Source organism: Bos taurus, chromosome 12 (genome assembly GCF_002263795.3).
Source record: "Bos taurus isolate L1 Dominette 01449 registration number 42190680 breed Hereford chromosome 12, ARS-UCD2.0, whole genome shotgun sequence".
Classification (NCBI taxonomy): domain Eukaryota; kingdom Metazoa; phylum Chordata; class Mammalia; order Artiodactyla; family Bovidae; genus Bos; species Bos taurus.
The window spans coordinates 84,648,437-84,673,030 of NC_037339.1; the positions used below are offsets into that span (position 1 = coordinate 84,648,437).

Consider the following 24,594-nt stretch of genomic DNA (forward strand, 5'->3'; position numbering starts at 1 on the left):
AAGTCTTCCCTCCATAAATCATGCTCTCAAAGAACACTCATCTCCTGTTAACTTTTTATTTATGAGCATCACAAACCAATGTCTATGTGCAAACAGGAGTTAAATAAAAGTGGATGCTCCTTCAAGGTTTCCGGCAGTCCCTTTCTGGCTCCACAGAACACAATTAAGCTTCCTTCCCTTGTTAATTAAAATGAGACCCTCCTCTTCCTTCTTCTGCTGTTCTCTGTGCTCAAATAGGTCTACTAGAAATCCATTTAGCATGTAGGCCTTTTTGAAAGAAAGGGAAAAAAAAATGGTTTGGACACAATGGATCAATTGTAGTTATCTATTTTGTTTAAAAATAGTCTTTTTCCGTTCTTAAGAGGGTGTTTACCATAACACCCACAGAGACTTTGGACAAACAGCCATCCAAAGTGATTTCAGTGACCACGGAACTTACAAACTGTTTTGATTTCAGAGCCCTGAATCCTATAGGTTGAGAAGAATGTTATACTGGTGGGAAATCGGGAACAAAACAAGGCAGACCAGGCCTCTTGCTAAACTTATCTCTTGCAGTTTAAAATTTTCCCTCATCTGAAAAGGGCATTATATCAGCTGTGAATCATGTTTCTGAATGTATCTACTTTATCCGAAAGGCCTTGGATTCTTTCAGGCCTGGAGGCACACACCCCAGCTCACTGTTCCGCTTGCTGCGAGAACCGCCTCCCAGGGCCCTCCTCAGTCCAGCCCGGGTTTTTCCTGCCTGCTCCACCAGAGGCAGTACAAGGTGGTGTGTTCTCAGGCTGTTTTTCTGATGAGAATCAGATTTCAGCAAGACGTACTCGGTGTTCACTGTGGTCTGTACCCCTTCCTGTGCATGCGGATTTTCCCCCCAGTCAAGTCTAGTTACGCTGCTCTGTTTATCTGGCTTGTGTCTTGGACTGCACCTAATAATCCTTCAACTCCAGACGCGCCAGCAATTTTTCAGACGCACCTGTAGGGCGTAAGTGCCTCCAAGAAAAGCGACCTTCATTTACGGGGCACATCCTGACGGCTTCCAACGGCGTCATTAGATGCCATAGGGCTGTGTCCCTGAGAGGTCGCTGTGCCTCTTTGCATCTTGTAGTCCATGATTTTAGAAAAAAAGCAAATCGCTTTTCCTCTATTGTATAACAGGGTATCCACCCTACAGCTACAACTTTTTTTTTCTTCTTTAAACTTATTTTTATTGGGAGGATAATGGCTTTACAATATTGCGTTGGTATCTGCCGTTCATCAACATGAATCGGCCACAGGTGTACATATGTCCCCGCCCTCTTGAACCCAGCTGTAACTTTACATCCCATGGATGCGAGGAAACACATGCTGGATTTACGCCGCATCAGATGCGTTTGCTTTCAGAACAAGGTGTACAGACCCCCAAGCTGTGTCCATCATCACCCTGTAACCCCAGCAGACTGCTGACCTCAGGCCAGCATCTGAGTACTGTTCATTACTCTGTGCTCTGGGGTTCCCACAGCGCCTCTATCTTCCTGCACAGGAGCAGCTATAAAATTAAGAAACTCTTTGAGCCCACCCTCCTCTCCTCCCCCTCGTCATTCAGGGTCTGAGACAACCAGGTCAAGGCAAGCACACCTCTGTCCTTGCCCATCTGTGAGGAGACAGGGAGGAACAGCACTGGGCACCGCCCCACCGTGACTGCTCCTGAAAAGACCCATGTGGCTGGCTTTCACTGTCTTCTCTGAAGCCCAGATTCTCATCGCCTGGGCAACCGGGAAAATGCTGGCGCCTGGGCTCCGCCCACTGGCCGCTTTCCTTGACTGCGGCTGACCCCTCAGGTAATTTCTCAGACCTGCTCCAGCAGTCTAACTGGGGCAAGTGCCCCCAACTCCGCCCCCAGCCAGGGCCCCCCGACCAGCAGCACCAGCGCAACAGGGGAGCTTCTTAGGAAGGCGCACTGGAAGCCACATCCCAGACCCGCTGCATGGGGCCACCCAGCCCGGCCAGACCCGCCTCGGACTCTCCAGGTGACTCCCAGGTGGGCTCAAGCTCCGGAGCTGGGTTAAGCAGAGTCACCCTTTCAGCCCCCTAGAGAACAGGCACGTCTCTGGTGGAAACGCTCCTACAGTCCCCACGTAAACTTGAAATGGTTCAGGGCTCCCTGCAACGGCCAGCCAAAATGGATGCTAGTTTCCTAAACAAGTTTGGGGCCTGTTTTTATAAACTTTGAGGCTCAGCAAGAATCAGCCCGGCCAGGCTCCAGGAAAACAAAGAGAAAGGTGACGTCTGCGGGCCTGGGAGCCGCCAGCGGCGGGTCCCTCCAAGTGGAAGTTTCCCACCTCACAGATAGGAGGACCCCCCTGGGCCACCTCCTAGGGGAGTGGCTGACCTGCCCCCCCACCCCGCCCCGCCCGCGCCGCCCCCCGCCAGGTGTTCACAGAAGGGAAGAGGAGGGGGGCTCTGGAGCCAAAGAAAACAGATCTGCCTCCCCGGTCGGAAAACTCACTGTTCAACTCAAAGGCGACTTAAGCGCTCTGGCGAGGTCTCTGGGGAAAGACTTGCATTGGGACAAAGGCAAAACAAAGCGAGAGCCCTGCGCCAGGACTCGGGCACTGAGGTCACGGTACCCCCGAAGGGAAGCGGCTTCTAGCACCCCACAGGCCCGCGCTCCTCCCCGGCCCAGGCCCTCACCTTTCACCACCGTGGCCTCTTTCAGGTGATGCGTCAAGAAGTCGATGCTGGCGTAGGCGTTGGCCGCGGGCAGGGCGCCGGGGCCCGGCCCTCCGCACACCCCGGCAGGGCTACCGGCACCCACGGCGCTGATGAGACCCCCGAGGCTTCGGGTGCGGCCCCAGGCGCTCCTGTCGCCCATCTGCGCGTGCGGGTGCTGCTGCAGGGGCGGCGACAGCCCTGGCTCGTCCCTCACGTCGATGGCGATGTAGTTGAGGCCGTTCTGGAAGCCGGCGGAGGTCTCCCGGCGCATCGGTGAGCTGCTGCCCCCGGGACAGCCAACCAGGCCGCCGCCGGGCTGAGCCGGCGTCCAGGCCCGCGCTTGCTGAGGCGTTGGCGGAGGCAACTGGCGGGGCGACGAGGGGGGCTCATCGCCCCCACCCAGGACGCTGCCCCCGGCCCCGCCCCCTTCGCTGCCTTTCCTGAGACAGACGTTCTCCACCGAGGCCGAGTTGTGACGCTTGGGGGTGTGAGCGAAGGATGGGGACACGGGGGTCACAGTGGTGGTCGAGGAGAAGGTCTCGGAGCTGTGGCGGCGGCGGCCCCCCTGGGGGTCCGCACGAATGACCTTGGCCCCCCGGTGCGGGTCTGGGGGCTGGCCGGCCTGCAGGAAGGCCTCGACCCCCGACACCTGATCCATGAGACTCAGCCTCTTGAGGCCGGACACAGGGCTGCTCACGCGGGCACCGTCGGGCTTCGGGGGCGCCGCGATCGGTTGTGGCGGGGTGGCGGCCACGCCGAAGGCCATCTCTGTGTAGTCACTGTTGTCCCCCGTGTCCGAGGACGAGGAGGAGGCCGCGCCTGGGCCCTGGGAGGCGGGTGCCGCAGGCAGGCGGTACAGCTCGCCTGGTGGGGGCGGCGGGGGCGGCGGCTGCAGGGCCGAGGAGGGGGCGGCCGGGCGCGGGGGCAGCGGCGGGTACACGGAGGCCTCGGGGGACAGCAAGGCGTCCAAGGAGCCCACAGGGTCCCGGCCCTGGGCGCCTGGCTGCGGCGACTTGGGCGAGCTGAAGTCGAGGTTCATATAGTCGGAGAGCGGGGAGCGCTGCCGGCTGTCCCCGCTTGTGCCCGGGGTGCCGGAGCCCAGGGACGAGGCTGGGCTGCTGGCGGACAACAGCGAGGACGACGAGGCGGCCGAGGCCAGGAGCGGGGGCGCGGGGGGTGACAGGCGCGCGCCGGCCTCCCCGAAGTCGATGTTGATGTACTCGCCAGGACTCCTGGGCTCGGGGGGCAGCGGGTACTCGTGCATGCGGGGCAGGGCCGGCAGCCCCTCCAGGGACAGGCGCGTGGGCCGCACTGCCCGGCAGCGCTGGGCTAGGAAGCCGTCGGGGCGGCTGCCTCCGCCACCGCCAGGCCTCCCAGAAGAAGGCACGACGGGGTGAAGTGGCTGGGGGTGGCCGCTGCCAGCCGCCGCGGCCGGGAAGGCACTGGCCGGCTGCGCGGGGCCGGGGGGTGGCTCCAGCTGCTCCTCCTCCAGGACCCGGCCCACTGGCGAGCTCATGAGCACGTACTGGTCACTGTCGCCGTGGCAGGCGTGAGGGGCCTTGTAGGAGCGGGGCAAGGAGCTGTAGCAGTAGCCGGGCACGCACCGCAGCGTCTCCCCCGCGGCCGAGAAGAAGTCGGGCGGGGTGCCCGCCGTGCCCGCATCGCTGGGGGACATGTTGAGGTAGTCCCCGTTGGGCAGCAGCTTGCTGTCGGCGCTCTCCATGGACAGCTTGGAACCGCACCACATGCGCATGTACCCGCTGTCCTCGGGGGAGCTCTCGGCCGGGGAGCCGGTCTTGTAGCTGCCCGCGGTGCCCGGGAAGGCCCTGCCGGCCGCCGATGCGGGCGTGGGCACCGTGGCCCCAGCAGGGGGCAAGGCGGCGGGCACGGGGCGCGGCTGCAGTATCTGTTTCGGGGCCGACACGCTGGTGGGGCTCATGGGCATGTAGTCGTCGCTCTTGCAGCTCCCGCTGCCCGTCCCCAGGAGGGCCACGCCGGGGGTCATGGGCACGTAGCCATCGTCCGTGCCCAGGTTACTGCTGGAGCTGCGGTGCGAGCCAATCTCGATGTCGCCGTAGTCCTCGGGGTAAGGATGGTAGGCCACTTTGGGAGAAGAGGCGGGGCAGGATGGGCACAGGCGGCCGGAGCTGCCCGAGAAGGTGGCCCGCATCAAGGTGTACTCGTCCAGGGACGCGGAGGACGGCTGGGGCACCGGCCGCTGCCGGGCAGGCGTGGTCAGCGAGTAAGTCCGCTTCCTCAGCCCTCGGTCCAAGTCCGGGGCGCCGTCCCCAGAGACCCTGCGGTAGGCGCGGCCGCCGCAGTGGCTCAGCGGCCGCTCCATGGTCATGTAGCCGTACAGCTCGCCCGCGCTGCCGTCCCGCGCCGGGGGCGTCTCAGCGATGGACTCGGGCGTGTTGCTCCGGTGGCCGCAGTAGACCCGCAGGTCCCCGGGGCTGGAGCCATACTCGTCCAAGGACATGAAGCCGGGGTCGCTGGGGGAGCCCGAGGCCGAGGCGCTGCCGCTGGAGGGGCGCTGGGGGTGCAGGGGGTGCTGCAGGTGCGGGTGCGGGCCGGGGGGCGGCGGGTAGGAGCCCGAGCCGTGCCCGCTGCTGGACGACAGGCTGCCGGGGCTGGTGGCCGCCGGGGGCGAGTGCGCCACGGGCATGGACATGGAGCGGCTGTGCTGCAGGCCGCCCCCTGCCGGCGCCAGCGCCGCCTTGCCCGCGCGGCCGCCGCTCAGCGTGTGCGAGCGGCTCAGGGGCGCGCGCACCGGGCCCGGGCTCAGGGGGCTGCCCGCCGCCGCCCCGGCCCCCGCCCCCGCCGCCGCCGCCGCCGCGGCGCCGCCGTCGCCTTCGCTGGCTGTGCGCACCCGGCACGCGCTGCACTTGGCGGCGGGCGGGGTGGCCGCCAGGCTGTCGGTGCGCGAGCGGCGCACCAGTCCCGTCTGGCTCGGGGGCAGGTTGACCAAGTGGTGGTGGCGGCGCGCGCCGGGCACGCTGATGGGGTGCGTAGCCGACGAGCCGGACGACTGGCTCTTGCTGCGCGGCCGGAACTCGAAGAGCTCCTTGAGCGCCTTCATGGCCTCCAGAATGGTCTCGTGGATGTTCTGCGCCACCACCGAGTCATCCGCCTGCATCCACAGCTCTCCGGGGCCCGTCACGGCCGAGCGGCCCACCTCGATGAAGAAGAAGCTGTCCGAGTGGCCGCAGCGGCGGATGCTCATGAGCTGCAGCGTCACCGACGGCTGCTCGCAGTTGAGCTTCACGAAGCCGATGGTGCGCGCCGACAGGCACAGGCGGTACACGCCCGTCAGGTTCTTGCTCTGGCCCAGACCCTTGGGCTTCAGGTTCACCTGCCACACCTCGCGGTAGGCGGCCGTGGCGGGCGCCACCAGCCCGTAGCTGTCATCGGCCGCAGCGGCGCCCGCCGAGCCGCCCAGGGCGCCGGGCAGGGAGGCGCTGCAGGACCCGGAGGTGGCGGCGGCGGCGGGGGGCGCGTCCCCGGCGCCCGCGCGGCCCTCGCTGACCAGGTCGGTGAGCGCGCGGTACCAGCCCTCCTGCTCCTGCTCGTTCTCGGCTGCCACGGCGAAGTACTCGTCCTTGGTGTAGAGGGCGATCAGGTACTTGTGCTTGGCGTCGGCGCGCTTGTTGATGTTCAGGCAGCAGTCGAGCGCGATGACCCGCTTCGGGGCGCCCGCCTTGCTCCGCCACTTCTTCTCGCTCTCGTAGTACTCGAGCCGCGGCGGCTGCGGCGCCGGGCCCCCGCCCGCGCCCGCCTCGTCGCCGCCCGCGCCGGGCCCGCGCAGCACGAAGAAGCGCTTGTGGCCGTGCTTCTGCTTGCGCAGGTAGCCGCACTTGCGCACGCTGTGGTTGTTGTTGTTGTTGTTGTTGTTGAGGTTGGGGCCGTCCCCGCCCGCCGGCCCGGGGGGCCCGTGCTCCGGCGGGCTCGCCATCGCGGGCGCTTCAGGCCGCGCCGCCCGGCCCGGCTTGGAGGGGCCGGGGGCGGGGCTGGGGGTCGGGGGACGGAGTGCAGGGGGGCGCGGGCGGCTCCCCACCACCCCTTGCTCGCCCGCCGGAGCCCGCGTCCCTCGGGCCCAGGAGGTGGGGAAGGTTCGGAACGGGAGGCCCCGCGGGGGCCGGCACCCGTGCGGTGGCGCAGCGCCCTCTGCGATCCGGGGCCCCAGAAGGTGCCCGGCGCGGGCGGTGGCCGCCGCCCCCCCTTCCCCGCGGCCCGGCTTGCCCGCGGCCGCTGCCTCCCGGGCTCTCGGGCGGCGCCTGGGGGACTCTCTGGCTGGGCCGAGAGTCGGGGTCCCCGAGCCGCGGGGCCGAGCCTACGGCGCGCGCGGCCGCACGGGTCCCGCCGCCGCGCTGCGCTCCGGGGTGCCGGGGTGTGCCCGGGGACTCGGGGTCCGTGCCGCCGCTGCCGGGGCTGCCGTTGCCGCTGCTGCCGCTGCTGCTGCCGCTGCCAACGGCGACCCGGGCTCGTCGCGGTCCCCGCCGCACAGTGAGTAACACATCGCGCACCGAGTGACTGAACTAAGAAGAGCAAAACAACATGTGACTCGCCGTTACGCAGGCACACACGGCGCGGCCGCCCCGCCCCGCCGTCCGCATTGGCGCCGCGCCCCCCGACGGACGGCGCGCGCGGCCAATGGGCGCGGGCCGCGGGGAGGGCGGGCCGCGCGTCCCCGCCCCGCCCCCCTTTCTCCCGGGGCCGCGTTTCCCGCCGTCCCCTCCCCCGCCCCCTCCCGCAGGGGGCCCGGGCCGGGGCGGGGCGCGGCGGGGCGGGGGCGGCCGGGCCTCATTAATCAGAGGCTCATTGCGGAGGCCGGCGGAGGAGATGCCACCCAGGGCGGGAAAAGGGGCGCGCGGGAGGGGCGGGGGCCGGGCGCCTGCTCAGGGCCCGGCCCTCCCGCCTTTGACTCAATTAATTGGGCTCGGAGCTTCCGCCCGGGAGGGGACGCTGCAGGGGGCGGAGGCCGACCGAGATCAAGGGGCGAGACCGCCAGCCCGGGCTCGGGGCTTGGGAGGGGGCGGTGGCACCCCCCCTCCACCCCCGGGCCCCGCACCGCCTCGCCGCCGCCCCACTGGCTAGGGCTCGGAGGAGGCAGTGAACTTGGCTGCCCCCTCGAAATTCCCTCCCCCAGCAGCACACACTTCGGCGCGCGGATCCGGTGCCCGGGCTGGGGGTGGGCGCGCGCCCCCATCACCACCACCCCCGGCACTGCGGGTTCGCGCCTGGGTGGTTCCCTTGGTGCCCGGCCCGCGGCTTGTTTACGAGCATCCCATTAGTCACCGGTGAGCTCAGGATCGATAGCAGCTTCGAGCCCCTTCCTGGAAGGGGAACCGGGGTCGGTAAGGGGCGCGGATGGGGGCGCCCTAGCCGCGGGCCGCGTGGGCCTCAGGCGCTCCCCGGGTCCCACCCGCTCAGGGCTGCCCTTCCCCCGCGCCTGATCGCGGGCCCTTTCCGGGGCGTCATCAGCGCCATTCACTTGCAGGTTCTCGGGAAGTTGAAATCGTCTGTTTAGATGTAACAGGAGAAAGGGGAGGACGAGCGGGCGGAGAAGACTGCAGTTTCCATCGTGCCAGGAAGAGGGCGGGCTCCGGCGAGCCGAGCCGGGTCTCCGCGGCCGCGGCCAGTCCCCCGCCGACCCCCGGCCCCGCGCGCAGAGGCGCGGGAGTGGGCGTCTCCGGACTACACGCCAGCAGCGGGTGCCGCGTGAAAGATGCCCTTGGATGCTTCAGATATTTCCATCTACGTGGCTTCTGTGACTTTCAAAGTCGATTACAAATTAGGACCTACCATATAACGCGTCTCCTAAATGACTGTGAGGGCTGCTATTGAGGGTGGGAGTCCCCGAGTTCAGATCCGAGCAGGCTACGAATCCTGCTGAAACGAAAAAGGCTATAGACACAAGCCTTAGTCGGGTTTTTGGGTTTGTTTTTAATTGCGTCTTCATGAAATGATTTGAAACAAATTTTTGTTTTAACTCCTGGAAGTTTGCCTTTGAATGCTGTCTATACCTTACAAAAGTCTTCGTTTCCAATGTCATGGAGTCATACATTGAAGAAAAATAATTTAAGATTGTAATTTTTGAAAGAGTGATAAGTATTTGAACATATTTGTAGAAATGTGACCTGAAAACTCTGCTAGTTAATATTATGGGCCGAGAGACCCCTACTTAGCGGAAGGTTGTAGTGGTTTTGGTTTTGGTAGTTGCTGTGTGAATTACGGTTCCTGATGAATAACGTAGAAGGATCAATGACACAGAAATCACCAGAATTTGCCTCAAAGAGGTGTGTTCAAAGTCGATCCTTCATTTTAGACAAACCATGCTTTACAAAATAATACTTCCATGAGTGGTGTGTGTGTGTGTGTGTGTGTGTACGCGTGCGCGTTTCTGTGAGTGGGCATGGGTGTGTACGTACATTTGCGTGTGTGTGATTGTGTGTGTCCTATTACTTTTAGATCTTGCTGTCCCTTTTATGGTAACAGATGTTGCCTAGCAAGCTGTCCACCCAGCAAGGAGAGTTGATGGGGCTTCTCATCTGGGAGCTTCAAGACCGATTCTGTTGTCTCTGTGATCATTTCCAGTGAACGGACCTGCCTAAATGTTCAGGAACCCTAGCAAGCAGAGGGTGATTCTGGGGTAACCTCTTTCCAGCATCATGCCATAATAATTTATTCAAAGAAAGGATTTCTGCGCTTGATTTTGGCTTTTCAAACAAAATAAGTTTTCAAATACTCATTGGATATTTAGTTGTTGTGCCCTTTGGATGTCAACAAGTCCATCTTGGATTTTGTTTTTTGTCCCCCGCCCCTTAAAGCTGTTCCAATGGGTGTTCAATACCAGCGTTCCAGTAATGGTGTCAGAAGTTGTCTGCTGGCAGCTAACACCCCCCTATACTAGTTAGTCGGTCCCTGGTTAGGTACAGACAAGCCAGGGTGAAGAATTTATCTTCTCTATCAGTGGTGTTCTCATACTCTAGGATCACAGAGCTGCAGCAAAACTGCAAACTAATTGTCATTCTGAAGTCCTAGAACCTCTAGCTGCAAGTGTGGGAGTACAATTTCCATTCTCATTAAGAAGTCAGCCGGTGAAACCAGCAGAAAGGAACTCTGTAATTAGAAACATCCCAGTCTTCCTCAAGGAAAGAACTGGTTGTCTTTCTCCCTTTCCATTGCCAAATAAGCTATTTATTTATTTAAAGCTTGTTTGACACCTTGTGATTTTTCCAACTGTTCTCCAGCAAAAGTCAGCTAATAACATCTGCCAACCTGTTCCCTATGCAGGGCTGGGTGCTGCTTGCGTGGCCTGTTGCCAGCTAGAGCCCGGATGAAATGCTTTCCCATGGTCCGAAATGGATAACAAAATGGCCGTATCTTCGAACAAATATTGGTTTTTGTTTGGTTGGTTTTGTTGTTGTTTTAATATAAAATCTTACACAGTGATTTTTTTTTTTTTAACCAAACCAAAAAGTCCTTTCTGGAATAATTTAATTACCTTTCATAGAGTAGTCAATTTCATAAAAGTGTGATATTAAAAATATACAATAATTCATAATACAAATAATAGTAATAATAATGTGTGTCAGTCGCTCAGTTGTGTTCAACTCTGTGACCCCGTGGACTGTAGCCCACCAGGCTCCTCTGTCCATGGAATTCTCCAGGCAAGAATACTGGAGTGGGTTGCCATTCCCTTCTCCAGGAAGTAATAATAATAATGACCATTAATTTTCTTCTCTGTTTCACATAAGGAAGTGTGTATAGCAGGAGAAAAGTTAACATGAGAGTTTTTTGGGTTTTGTTTTTAATTCTTAACCCTGTAGCTCTTTGACAGTACTTTTGTCTTGATGGACTCTATTTATGAACTGACTAAGCTGATCAGTCCATCCTAAAGGAGATCAGCCCTGGGTGTTCATTGGAAGGACTGATGCTGAAGCTGAAACTCCAGTACTTTGTCCACCTCATGCAAAGAGTTGACTCACTGGAAAAGACCCTGATGCTGGGAGGGATTGGGGGCAGGAGGAGAAGGGGGCGACAGAGGATGAGATGGCTGGATGGCATCACCTACTCGCTGGGCATGAGTTTGGGTAAACTCTGGGAGTTGGTGATGGACAGGGAGGCCTGGCGTGCTGCAGTCCATGGGGTCACAAAGAGTCGGACACGACTGAGCGACTGAACTGAACTGAACTGAAGGTGATCAGTGAAATATTATATGAGCAGTTAGAGTAGTTTTAACTTAAAATGTATTTTAGGAGTAGAGATTTTAACATCAGAGGTGTATGTCCCAGTCTTTAGAAGGAGTGGCAGCATTCCATCAAGTTTGCTATATTAAATAATGTATTTCAAAAAAAATTAAAAATAAATTGATAATGTATTTCAGTAGCTTATGTAACACATCACCCCTCTGTGATGAATGGACTCCAAGGACAGACTCCCTCATCTAGGGTCCATATGGGGTCTTCCTACACTTTAACTGCTAGTTTTTCCTCACAAATATATTTGCTAATATGTTTCAACTGAAATTTCACAAGGCTTTTGTAATATGCCAGTGCTGTGCAACAGAATGTTTTACGTGAAAGAATGTAACTGCTGTTCAGATCATTTACTGTCAAAGGGTGGCTTTGCAAATGTTTGAAAAAGCAGGATTTGTTCATAGGCTGTATCGTTTTCTCGGAAGTGGTAAAGCTTTCCACTTTAGTATTTATTTTGCTCTTTAAAAATCCTGATGCATTTTAAATAATCCTTTTTAAAAATATTCTTTTGGGGAAGAAGAGTTTTCTAAAGTAAATGATTTCTTATGTGTATATATTCTTGAGCAAACTACTCTGATGCTCAAGAATTATTCTGAAAAGTGTAAAAATTGAATTAAAACTGCTCAGAATAATGCTCAGTTATGTGGTAAGCTCCAGGACAGCTAATCCAATATTCAGAACATTTTCATTTTTAAAAGAATTATATTGAAGAAATACTAACGTATAAACAAGCAATTACAGAGTGACTACAGCCAGTGACTTACATTTCTTATTCATTCATCCCTGAATTCTGTTGTGTTTGAATTTTGAGAATATGTTTCTATATTAAAACACATACACACTTTTTTCCCCTAAAGACTTTCCATGATGGAAATTAAAAGTTTACATTAATGGCTATATAACATTACTGAATCATCAAGACAAACAAAAACTGTTCCTTCTCAGAAAATCCCTCTTCCTTGGAATTCTTGGCCCTGAAATATAATATAGCTTACGTTTTGCATGGCTAAATTGATGTCCTGCGATGCTGTGCTGCTGAGTTAAAGCCTTGTTTATCTTCTATTTGTTTTTTTGTTTTGTTTCTATCAGATCAGAATTAAAGTGTCTGCTTCTCAATATGTACTTCCTGAGCAGATGACATAAATAAGGGGGGGGGGCTCTAAAATGACACAGCTATACTTTCTGGGAGGGGAGGGGGTGAGCAGTGAGGCCAGCTGGGAGTGCCCTTGAACACAGCCCAGATGTTAAGGAAGGAGGAAGGTCAGCCGGAGCTCACTGATCCCACCGTTGCACATTTGCTCCAGGAGCCAGCTTTCGCCCTGGTTTTGCAAAACTGCTCAGGAGGTAAATAGGACAGCGGCTGCCCGCTTGTCGCCAGATGCTCTGGCGTCTGGGGCTGTAGTCAGAAGCCTCCCGCTTTCCTGCAGTCGTTCACGTGCCATTTCCAGCTCGCCTTTCAGTCTGTTTTCAAGAGTTGTTTTGAAACCCAACCTACAGATAAGAGAGGAAACATGACCCGCTCTTGTGAATGCTGCCACCAACTGGCAAGGCTTCCTCCCAAGGCAGGACCAGCTCCCCTGCGAGCTCTCATAGCCAGAGAGGTGCCTGCTTTTGTGCAGAGCTGCTTGCAAGCTCACCGACCCTGGCTGGGCATAAATGTTTACATTTAGAGTCGATAGAAACTGCTTGAGATAAAAGAGAAGTAGCATCAAGGAGTGACTAAAGACGATGTCAGATAACAAATGAGGAATGACTGTGTTAGGAAGCTTCATAATTTTTTCTTTTCTTTTTGGATTCAGTGTCAAGCTAATATGGTCACATTTTCTGATACACTTTATATCTCAATTTGCATCTTTAGTTACCGAGAACAGCTATTATATAAAAAATGTATGTCATTGTCCTTTAAGACTTTAGAAAACTACCTAACCAACAAATTAAAAATAAGAATCTAAACAAGATTATTTTCAAATATTTCCTGGGGGGAACCTCAGGGTTACAATCAGGATACAAACTTTTGGTTGTATTTCTCCACAAAATTGACCTATCAATTTCTTTTTTTTTTTTCTATTTTAGAATAAGCCAAAGTCATCTTGAGAGATTTTGAAAAGTATTTGAAAAAGTATGGAGGAAAGAAAATACATTTTCAGAACTATCAATAACATTTTAAAAGCTACAAAAGACAAATGGCAGTGAAATGTCAAAAGTGCCTACCTTTTTGATTAATTTGAACTTATGAACTCATAGCTTATTTATCAAAGTTAAACGTATAAATTATACCTTCTTTCATAATTGCTCTAGTCTCGGTTTTTTGGCTGTGCCAATGACAGAGATATTCAAGTTAGTGATGGTATTTGAGCTAAGTTATCCAAACAGTGTGAAGGGATCAGAAGACATAATGTATTTGCTCCCAAGTTTGTTCTTCAAGTACCTTTAGCAGGGATGAAAGAGAAAAACGAAACAACAGCTTAGTACATAGAATAGCAACGATAATGACAACAACTGATGAGAGTGGTTTACCAGCGTGTTCACATGTTACGGCGTTTGATGCTCACCAGTCTGTGAGAACCAAATCAAATAGTATAGTTTATATTCTTGATATTAGTATAATTAGGATAGTTATGTCTATGCTCAGTCGCCACCCGTGTCTGACCCTTTGCGACCCTGTGGACTGTAGCTGCCAGGCTCCTCTGTCCATGGGATTCTCCAGGCAGGAATACTGGAGAGGGTTGCCGTGCCCTCCTCCAGGGGATGTTCCCCACCCAGGGATTGAACCCAGGTCTCTTTCATCTCCTGCATTGGCAAGAGGGTTCTTTACCACTAGCAGTATAGTTATAACTATATTATAATAACAGTATATCAATATATTATTGTAATGTAATAAACATGTATCATTTTCCCATAATGCCAATATTATAAATATATGATTCTGACACAAGCAAGCATCCAGGTAGATCTTTAATTCCCCTTCTGGATCCTATGAGCCCATATACAATGTTTAAGAATGACTAGCTATTTTTATGAATAGGATGTTTTTTTGCCTTGTTTAAATCACTTAGAACACAAATGATATTAACTCAACTGAAGTAATTTGAGGAAAGAGGAATTCGTGAGGTTCACGAGAAAATAATTAGAGCAACAACTTGTGAAGTTAGAGCAGATGCCACTTATCACCATTCCCCGCTGGCTGTTCCATGTAAAGTGGAGACTCCGGTTCAGATAAACACATTCCAGGAGTCACTGGGTGGCTCGCACCAGCTTGCATCTTCACGGCTTCTAGTTCTTCACCGAGATGTCAGCCTATCACCTTGCTCGAAGAGAGAGAAAAAATAAGACTTAAATACTGAAAATTTCTTGAAATTACATTTGATACTACAAGAATATCTTTTTCGATAGTAGTAAGTATTAAAAAGCCATATTTTTCACTGCTGTTGAGCAGCACACAGAAAATGAAATATATTGGTATTTTACTTTATTATTCTGTTTTTATTTTGGCAAGTATGTCCCTGGTTTGAAAGCTTCTACACGCTAAGAGTGGATTCCAATTCCAAAATGGCAACTGTATCCCTCATGGTATAAATTTAAGGAAACGAATACGCAGATTGTTAATGAGTGTCATTGTTAAAAGTTACATTACTCTTTACTTATAGAATAATAGAAAAGTAGGATTGTTCTTTATTATGCAGTTGAATTTATATCTTTCTCAACTCAAGAGATAAAAATCAGCAAGCATCGAATTGCTAAAGGTGTGTGAACTATCTGTTTAAGCATCAAACGTGTTAGGAATTATCATCGAATTGCTAAAGGTGTGTGAACTATCTGTTTAAGCGTCAAACGTGTTAGGAATTATCTAGAACATAGGTTGTGCCCCTTTTGTTTACTGTCTAAATAATAAAGTACTATCTTTCTTCAATGATTTACATTGGAGGAGTTTCCTTTTTTTGTATCTTTTGTTACAATATTGTTACATGTAATTTGGAGACAAAAATTGTCTGTTATGACACTGATCATATGGCATTTTTCTTAATTTTCTTAATACTATATTTTAGTTTGTAATGTTGCTGTTTTAGCCTCTTCTAATTAATAAGATATGGTAGATAAAGTGATTTTCATCTTTAAGCCCAGGAAGTTTTGTAAAGTTCCTCATATCATATAACGTTCAGGAAAATTCCAGGAAAAGGTGATATGAAGATGTAATAAGGAAAAAAAAAACAGAAATGAACTTCATCTTGGTTACTTGCAAGGATCTTCTGATAAAAATCCCATTTGCAGTTAGAACAAAGAAAGGGGATACATGGGAAGAAATAAAAGGTAAACTGAGGCAACTGTAGGTGTCGAGCAGTTAACATTTAGGCTGACTTGCAGGGGGCCCTGCGCTGTCAGAGGGCTTCCACGTGGTCACACAAGCACCTCCGAGTCCTCATCCGTGTTCAGTTAGAGTAACAACCCCGATGTTCATGGCATTGACATTCCTGTCCTTCATGTCACAGTCTTTCCTAACTGTGGTTAAACTGCGCGCTGCTGGGGCTCACTGCTGTTCTCCACTGGTTCTCTGTTTTCCCTTCTTTTAAATCCTTCGCAGGCTCACTCTTCTAAGTGCCGTTTGCAATCTCCAGCTACTTTCCGGGGAGGGGGAAACACGTTTTTGTCTCCACAGCTGACCTTCGGCATACTGTTCTCAGTCCTGACTGGACTACAGTTTCACGCGTAACAAGGCATCATTAAAGCATTTAGTTGTAATAACAAGGAAACGGCAACCCACTCCAGTATTTTTGCCTGGAAAATCCCATGGATGGAGGAGCCACGGGGTCGCAAAGAGCCAGACACGACTGAGCGACTTCGCTTCACTTCACTTCAACAAAATGCCCATTTTATAAACAAGGCGCATCTGTTTAAGAGAGATTTAGAGTGCTTACACCCACTCCGCTGGGAATGAAAATAGGAAGAAAAAAGGAAAAAGTCTCTTTCATTTAGTGGAAATTCGTTTCAACTAGTCAAACAGTAATTCTATCAAGCATATTTTTAAGTTAATTTTTTAAGCTAATATTTTGGACAATGATCCCAAAGGTCTATATCCTATGAGGAACTACCTGCTTTGTAGGAAATACTATTAATAATAAATGGTTCCCAGTTACATTATCTGGTGATAAATTCATATTAACCCAATAAAGTAGTTGATTCTATCAGATTTATCAGTGTCTTAAACATCTACTTTGTGCTCAAGTGTGTGTGATACTATTGACTCCAAAATGCAAATCTACATCAGCCACCCAGCTGTGCCTCTTGGGAGGGGCTGCCTTCCAGGGGTACCTCCGGTGCCCACACCTCTTGCTGGGTGAGTTGGATGTGCAAGTCCCTGGGTGCCCTTGGTGCTAGCCCCTTCTGGGCACTGAGCTTGTAGCAGTTGCCCTAAGAGATGAGGGCTTCCCTGGTGGCTCAGTGGTAACGAACCCGCCTGCCAATGCAGGAGATGCAGGAGACGCAGGTTTGATCCCTGGGTTGGGAAGATCCCCTGGAGGAGGAAATGGCAACCCACTCCAGTATTCTTGCCTGGGAAATCCCATGGACAGAGGAGCCTGACAGGCTACAGTCCACGGGGTCGCAGAAGAGTCAGACACGGCTGAGAGACTCAACAACAACAAAAGGAATAAAGTGAGGGATGGCTCCCTCCAGGACAGACAGCAGGCTTGCTTATTTCCTGCTTCAAAGAGGTGGATCCCCACGCCTGGTGAACCAGCCAGGACACCCCAGCCCCCGCAGTAGGGACAGCCACTGGGACGCTCATGTTATCCCCGTGATGCTCAGGGAGGGGACGAGGGAGCAGAAGCGGGTCTTGCTGTTTTCTGTGGCACAAACCACGGACCCCCAAAGCTCACCTCCTCTTCCAGCGAGCATGCCTCTAAGTGATCAGCTCGTAAGGAAATTGCAGCGAAGTCTCAGCCCCCCAGGGAAGCTTACAGACTAGGGGGAGACAGCCTGTGTGTACACAGGCAAAGCCAGGGGCCAGCGGCCTTTAATACAGAAATAGATCCAGCTTCACAGGGGAGGCTGGTGTACTCCAAAGCTGGCGTTTTATTTCATGTCTCAGGAAGACAGACTGTTTGATAAATGATGTTGGCATAACTGGAAAATACATCTGAAGACACACTAAAATTGCATCCCTGTCTCCTTTCACGAAAATGTCAGGTGAATAAAAGATGTACATGTTAAAACATGAAACCGCAAATGCGGGAGAAAGGGACAAATGATAAATTTAACTTTCTGAAATAGAATTCTGTGCAGAAAAATACAGGAAAGGCAAAATCAAAGACAGCAAACTGGAAAGAAATCGCAGACGTTATCACAGGAAGTGCTACTTGTGTGTTTACTTCATACGTTCAAGGCTCCTGTAAAGGCAGCAACAAAGAGACCACAGACAATATAAAAGGGGAAAGATCTGGACGCAAAGGTCACAGTGATGAGAATAAATGCAAGGAAGTCTAAACCAGTAACAGCCTGCTTAACCTTTCTCACAATAAGATAAGTGCAGATTAAAACCACAGTGTGGTACAGTCATTTATCCATCAGATTGGCACCGATCAAGAAGTTGGGTTACTTGATCCAGATGTCAGGAAAGGTTCCCATACAAGGCTGCTTGATGGTACAGACCCAAACAGCATCCACGCAGGGCAATCCGACTGTCCATTAAAGTGACAAATGTCCGTGCTCTTTGACTGACAATTTCATGTCTAAAAATCATTGGTACGTATGGGAAATAATTGCCTTACAAGAGTATTGTTGAGAACGGAACCTGATGTGCATGTGAGAAATAGTATGTTCTGGAGGACCTTCATTCCATTCTCACCTGGAACAGCAGAAATCTGGAAGCAAGTCGAAGGTCAGCAATTTGGAACTGGTCAAACCATATATGAATGCAATATTATACAACTGTGACGTGTCGAAGCTTTATTCATACCATAACATCCCAAGATGTGGTTTAAGCAAGGAAAATATAACACAAGAATCTGTTAACTATTCAGAGGTGTAAAAGTAACGTATTTTACCGTTTAAGGGCTCTGTAGACTAGTGCGTTTGTGCTTGTGATCTGAGATGCTGAAAGGCTGTCACAGAGGTTTGGACTGGAGGTATCGGTTTGGGAGTGCAGGCATGTAGGAGTATTTATCCATGGGATGCGCTAAAACCTAGACATCATATTCAAAACCAGAGATGTCACTTTGCTGACAAAGCTCTGTCTAGTCAAAGCTATGGTTTTTCCAGTAGTCATGTACAGATGTGAGAGCTGGACCATAAAGAAAGCTGAGCGCTGAAGAACTGATGCTTTTGAACTGTGGTGTTGGAGAAGAATTTTGAGAGTCCCTTGGACTGCAAGGAGCTCAAATCAGTCAATCCTAAAGGAAATCAGTCCTGAATATTCATTGGCAGGACTGATGCTGAAGCTGAAACTCCAATACTTTGGCCATCTGATGTGAAGAGCTGACTCATTTGAAAAGACCCTGATGCTGGGAAAGATTGAGGGCAAGTGGAGAAGGGGGCGACAGAGGATGAGATGGTTAGATGGCATCACCGACTCGATGGACATGAGTTTGAGCAAACTTAGGGAGATGGTGCAGGACAGAGAAGCCTGGCATGCTGCAGTATTTGGGGTCGCAGAGAGCTGGACATGAGTTAGCGACTGAACAGCAGCAATGTGCTAAACTCGCGGTGAGAGAGATGAAATCGGGAGGAGGCCCCAGATCACGCTCAGGTTTCAAAGTCAGGGTCAGGAAGGGGAGCTGACAGAGGACACTCGGGAGAGGCAGCCTTTGAAGCAGGGAAAACAGCAGGGTTCGTGATCAGGAGAAGGCGTGGAGGAGAGCCTCGGGAATCATGATGCTGAGTGACCCAGGGAGGCGGATCTGGTGACAGGGAAGCCACTGTGGGTCCAGACGGGAGTTGATTCCTTGGGTGAGGTGTTTGTGGAGCAGAGGAGGTCAGAAGGCAGCCCAGAGAAGACAGGAAAGATGAGCCTCGTCCCTGAGGATGAGCTCTTCCATGATGGGTTGCAAGTGCTGTCCTGGCAGGAGCGGCGGGGATGAGAAAGGACACGGAACTCTGAGCAAAGCCAAGGTGGACGGCCAGCAGCGTCCTCGGGAGGGAAGGGAGGGCCGGGTGACACAGACTCGTATGGACGGCGACTGGGAGCATGAGAGAAACGCGGAAGGCTTCTGGAGATGCCGGACGAAGGCAGGGCTGGTGGGGAGACAGCTTGGCAATTTCTTAAAAGTGAAGTCGGTCAGTCGTATCCGACTCTTTGTGATCCCATGGACTGTAGCCCACCAGGCTCCTCCATCCATAGAATTTTCCAGGCAAGAGTACTGGAGTGGGTTGCCATTTCCTTCTCCAAGCCACACCCAATCATAGCGTACCATCCAGGAGTCATGCTCCTTGGAATTTTCTCAAAGGAGTGGAAAACTTACGTCCGTGTAAAATGCGAGCACAGATGTTTATAGCGGCTCTCCTCATAATTGCTCAAATCGGAAGCAGTCAAGACTACCATTCATAGGTCAATGGATAAATAAACTATGGTACATTCACACAATGGAGCATTATTCACTGATTTCTTTAAAATGAACTCTCAAACCATAGAAGGTGTAGAAGAACATGAGATGCACGTTAATAAGTGAAGGAAGCCAATCTGAAAAGCTACTTACTGTGTAATTCCTACTACGTGTCATCCTGGCAAAAGCAAAACTATGGAGTCAGTGAAAATAAAGAAAGCAGTGGCTGCTGGGGGTGGAGGAGAGAGAGGGCAGGCAGAGCAGAGAGGATTTTTAGGTCAGTGAAAATAAAATTGTGCTTGATGTGAGGAAGGTTCTGTGTCCTTACACATTTATCCAAGCCCACAGACTACTGAGCACCCAGAGTTAACCTAAGGCGATCTGTGGACTTCGGGTGATTACAATGTGTCAATATGTGTTCACTAGTGGTAAATATCTATCACTCTGTTGAGTGATAGATAACAGGAGAGGCTATACATGGGGGGTCGGGTGGGAGAAACCTCTAAACCCTCCTCTCAATTTTGTGGTAAACCTAAAATTGCTCTAAAAAAACGAAGTCTTAAATTTTGTTTCAAAACTACGTCCCGTGAGAACGTTACTACATGTCACAGAACCGCGTATTTTAACATGGCTCTTTTATGGAATGTGAATTCTACCTACAAGAACACACCTTGATTACAGCTCTTCACCTCTACCGAGAGGGTTCAAATAACTCCGTGGTTACCTACAGCACTAAGGAGACAAACTGCAGCATGATCTTGCTGGCAAAAGATGTTCTTATTTCAAAAAGAGACCAGAAACGGATGGAGAAAATCAAAGAAGGGAAGGCGAGGCTGAAATGCAAAACGCTGACCTTCCCACCTGAAGGAGAAAAGAACCAGGTAGTACCCTAATCTGCCAGATCCAAAAAAAGTTTAACCAACCAGCCCCTCCTGGGGGGTTCTGGGAGGTGCAGGCCCTGAGTTTGAATCACCTGGGGTGCCCTTGAACAGAAAGCATCAGGACCCATGATCCAGGGTTAACAGTGTCTGGGGGAACACCCTAATTTGATTGCCCAAAGAGGCTTTAAACCCCCAACCACGTAATTATTTCGTAACAAACATACGTCTGTCTTCCCCGTTGACCTCCTGCAGCACACGCTCACTTTCACATGAGGCTTTGCCGCCGCTGAACCTCCGTGTGTGAACACGTGTTTGCTGAGACGGTGGTTGATTTCTGTCGCCGTATAAAATGCTACCTCTGTATTCTGATTAGATTATTGAAGGAATAACTGCTTAGGGAAGAAAATCTTCAGACTACAGAGGAGTGAATAGAGGAAAACCAAAAGGTAACATGAGTGTCCCACCCAGAGGTGGTCGTTGTCAGCACTTTCAGGACATTTGTATCCATCTTTTTGCATGCATGTGCGCTACTGTGCAAAATGGAAACCACACTGCTTTAAAATGTCCCCAGTGGCATCAATGTCTTATGGCTACATACTCTTCCATTTTTTCACCGCAATCACCTGGTCTTTTCACCGGCCTGCTGCTGCCCATGGGCCACCAAGCTCGGCATATTTGGAAGAACCAGATCAGCCTGTGAGCATCATCACCGCTGTCTGACGGCCAGTGTCCCCAAGGCGCTGTGGCCCCAGCAGATGCTGTCCGTGGACGTGGACAGTGGTCTACACATTCTGCTGCGTGCCTGTGACCCTCCTGCACACAGGAGTCCTGACTAATGAGGACCCAAAGAGGAAGGACATAAAACAGAGTGAAGGAAATAGAAGATACAGCGGGAATGGTCCCAAACACTTCAGCATCCCCATTTTATAGGTGGTGAAACTGAGGCACAGGCAGTGCTTAATCTGAAATCCCACAGCTACTGAGGAGCACAGTGGAGACTCAGGGCCACCCCACCCCAAAAGCTGTGTGGCTACATTTGGGCTCAGGATGCACGCAGCCACTATAACTTTTTCCCGTTCCCACCATTAGCTGAGCAAAAGGCTGGTTGGGTCCTCCTGTGTGCAACATGCTGAGCCGTATGCTGGGAGAGACATCACAGTAATGATGCAGCGATGAAGCTGTGCTTACAGAGCAGGACAGGCTTCCCTGGTGGCTCCAACGGTAAAGAATCTGCCTGCAATGCAGGTTCGATCCCTGGCTTGGGAAGATCCCCTGGAGAAGGGAATGGCAACCCACTCCAATATTCTGGAAAATCCCATGGACAGAGGAACCTTGTGGCCTACAGTTCATGGCGTTACAAAGAGTCAGTCACGACTGAACAACTAACACACACACACACCAGGAACCCAGATTAGGGTTCTGGGTCCCCCTCCCTTCCTTCCTGGGGAGAAGCTCTGGGGGAGGAAGATGGGAGATGGGATGTGAAGGAACAGTGACCTGAGACCGCCTTCAGCCCTCAAATTCTTTAAGGAGCTGAGTTTGATTTGCGGAGTGCTCTGAGTTTCTTCATTCCGCATTCATCTGAGTACCCCATCGTTCCGCAGCCCGTAACATTTAAGTGCTGGCTTCAAGAACCTGGAGAAGTTGGAGTGCGAGTCGGGTTGAAGTTTTGCTGAACGAATTCCACAGGAAAGAAAAGGGCCAGATATTGAAGGGATTTTCAGAGGAATGGATTGTCCAGGTGTGAACATGGAGGCCCAGAGAGGTGATGTGATTTGCCCTAAGCCATGCAGCTAGTGTCAGAGCCAGGCCTAGAAGCCAGGTGTCCTGGCTCCCAAGACATTCCGCTGCCCGAGGAATGGAACAGGGCTTCCCTGGTGGCTCAGATGGTAAAGCGTCTGCCTGGAATGCAGGAGACCTGGGTTCGATCCCTGGGTTGGGACAATCCCCTGGAGAAGGAAATGGCAACCCACTCCAGTACTCTTGTCTGGAAAATTCCATGGACTGAGGAGCCTGGTAGGCTACAGTCCATGGGGTCACAAGGAGTCGGACATGACTGAGCAACTTCACTTGATTCACTGAGTTTCAGAGAATGACCCGTAGATCCTTCAGCCACCAGAGCAACACAGAATCCCCAGGGAACCCCAGATCTCAGCCCGCCTCTCAGAACCTCGATCCACTGGCTATTCACTGTTAAGATGCTTCCAGTCAGCCCCTGGCAAGAGCCACGCTGGAGAAGCCCATCTGGTGCCCTGCTCATGGTACCATGAGCAAACATGGGCTTGAAGGATCCTGCCATATTCAGAAATCCCTGGCTATTCCCTAGCCCTGAGCCCTGGGCTCAGCGTGGCACTTCCAGTGTGATGCTAAGAGGGTTCCTGGAAGTACGTGGCTGCAGATTTACAAAAACTTGGCCCAGGTATAAAGGTCTGTAAGCTATTGTTCTTTGTAAATCTTTGGATCCATTGTTATGTATTCTGCCTCCGACCTTTTGGCAAGGATGGGAAAACATTACCACGAGGTCCAGGTGGAGCCCCAGAGGGGTGAGAGCAGATGGTCATGCGTGTCTCCCTTTTTTACACGCCCTAGGTGGTGGAGGACACACGTCCTTACAGAAGAGACGCAGAGACACTCAGAGGGAGGGACGATGGTGTGGTGACCCCCAGGGAGGAGCCACCTGAGGATGGAGGCAGAGACTGGAGCCGCAGGTCTGTTAGGGTCAGAACAGCAAGGATCGCAGGCAACAGAAACCAAGAGGAAAGTGTGGAGCAGCTTTTCCTGGTCCTTCCCCTCACAGCTCGGCTCTACCAGCAGCTCGATTTCAGACTTCTGGTCTCCAGAACTGTAAGAATACATTTCTATTGCTTTAAACTATCCATCTGTGGTACTTCGCTATGAAAGCCCTAGGAAACTACCACAATTAGCCTGAAACATGTTGTAATTCCTGATAATTACAAAGCAATAAAAGACGACTGGGTTTATTTCAAAAGAACTAATGAGCCAGCTTGACAAATACCCCCTTGGCGAAAAGGGTGCAATTTGAGTTTGAATAAGGGTAGAAATGACAAAGACTGATGTATGTCACATTGGCTTCAATCCTTGTGATCATAATGATATTTTGAAAAGCCAAATTGGTCACTTCTTGAGAGGCATGAATAATGAGTCTATTATTTTGAAACCTCAGTAAATAAAAGGATAGAATCAAGCACTTTTAATGCTTATCTGCCATCAAATGTAGACATTTAACAAAAGATTAGATGAGGAGAAAGCTCTTATAAACTTATTCTAGCTAAGAAGTAGAAACAAAATGATAAATTTTGACTCAAACTATTTACCAATCCCCAGTAATCTACTGGATCTGGGCATCAAAACAGACAAATAAATAGACGTAACCTACCTTCTGAGGGTTCGGTTCAGTGTGGCCTCACTGAAGGAACTGAACCCAAATCTGAACGAATCTTTGAATCCAGCCACACTCAGAAGGCACAGGATAACTGCTGGACTCAATCAGTAAGATCTAGTCTTTAGAAGCACAACTGGAGAAACAGTCCACATTCTTCAACAGATGAACAGTAAGCCGATGAATTAGATGGTGGGGAGTTATGTGTGAATTCAAAACTCAATCAAGTTTAACTATTGGATTGACCAAAACATTCTTGCCAGTTTTTTCATAGCATCTTTGAACTTTTTGACCAACCCAATACAGTATCAACCCAATACAACAATTCAAACTGTGGAGCTGGAGAAGACTCTTGAGAGTTCCTTGGACAGCAAGGAAGTCAAACCAGTCAATCCTAAAGTAAATCAACCCTGAATATTCATTGGAAGGACTGATGCTGAAACTGAAGCTCCAATACTTTGGCCACCTGAGGCAAAGAGCCAACTCACTGAAAAAGACCCTGATGCTGGGAAAGATGGAAAGCAGGGGAAGAAGGGGGTGACAGAGGATGAGATGGTTGGGTGGCATCACCGACTCAATAGACATGAGTTTAAGCAAACTCCAGAAGATAGTGAAGGACAGGGAAGCCTGGCGTGCTGCAGTTCATGTGGTCATGAAGAGTCAGGCACGACTTATCCACTGAATGACAGCAATACAACAATAAAGTAACGTAAGGAAGTGTCAAAGCCAAGATAGTGGTGACTTTGGGGGAGGGGTCAAGAGCCCGTGATGTGGATAAGGACACAGCCAGGGTTTCTGGGGAGGCTGGCATTGTTGACCGTGTTGACCTG

At 51.7% G+C, this 24,594-nt stretch overlaps 1 protein-coding gene across 1 annotated transcript in view; it reads right to left on the reverse strand.

Moving 5' to 3' along the window:
• IRS2 (insulin receptor substrate 2) overlaps positions 1–7,203 on the reverse strand; it is a 30,559-nt gene extending 23,356 nt beyond the window's left edge. Inside the window, exon 1 of the mRNA XM_025000170.2 lies at positions 2,671–7,203. Coding sequence (XP_024855938.1) covers positions 2,671–6,643 — 3,973 coding nt within the window. The 5' untranslated portion in view covers positions 6,644–7,203. The remainder of the gene's footprint in view (positions 1–2,670) is intronic.
• Between the last annotated feature and the right edge of the window lie 17,391 nt (positions 7,204–24,594).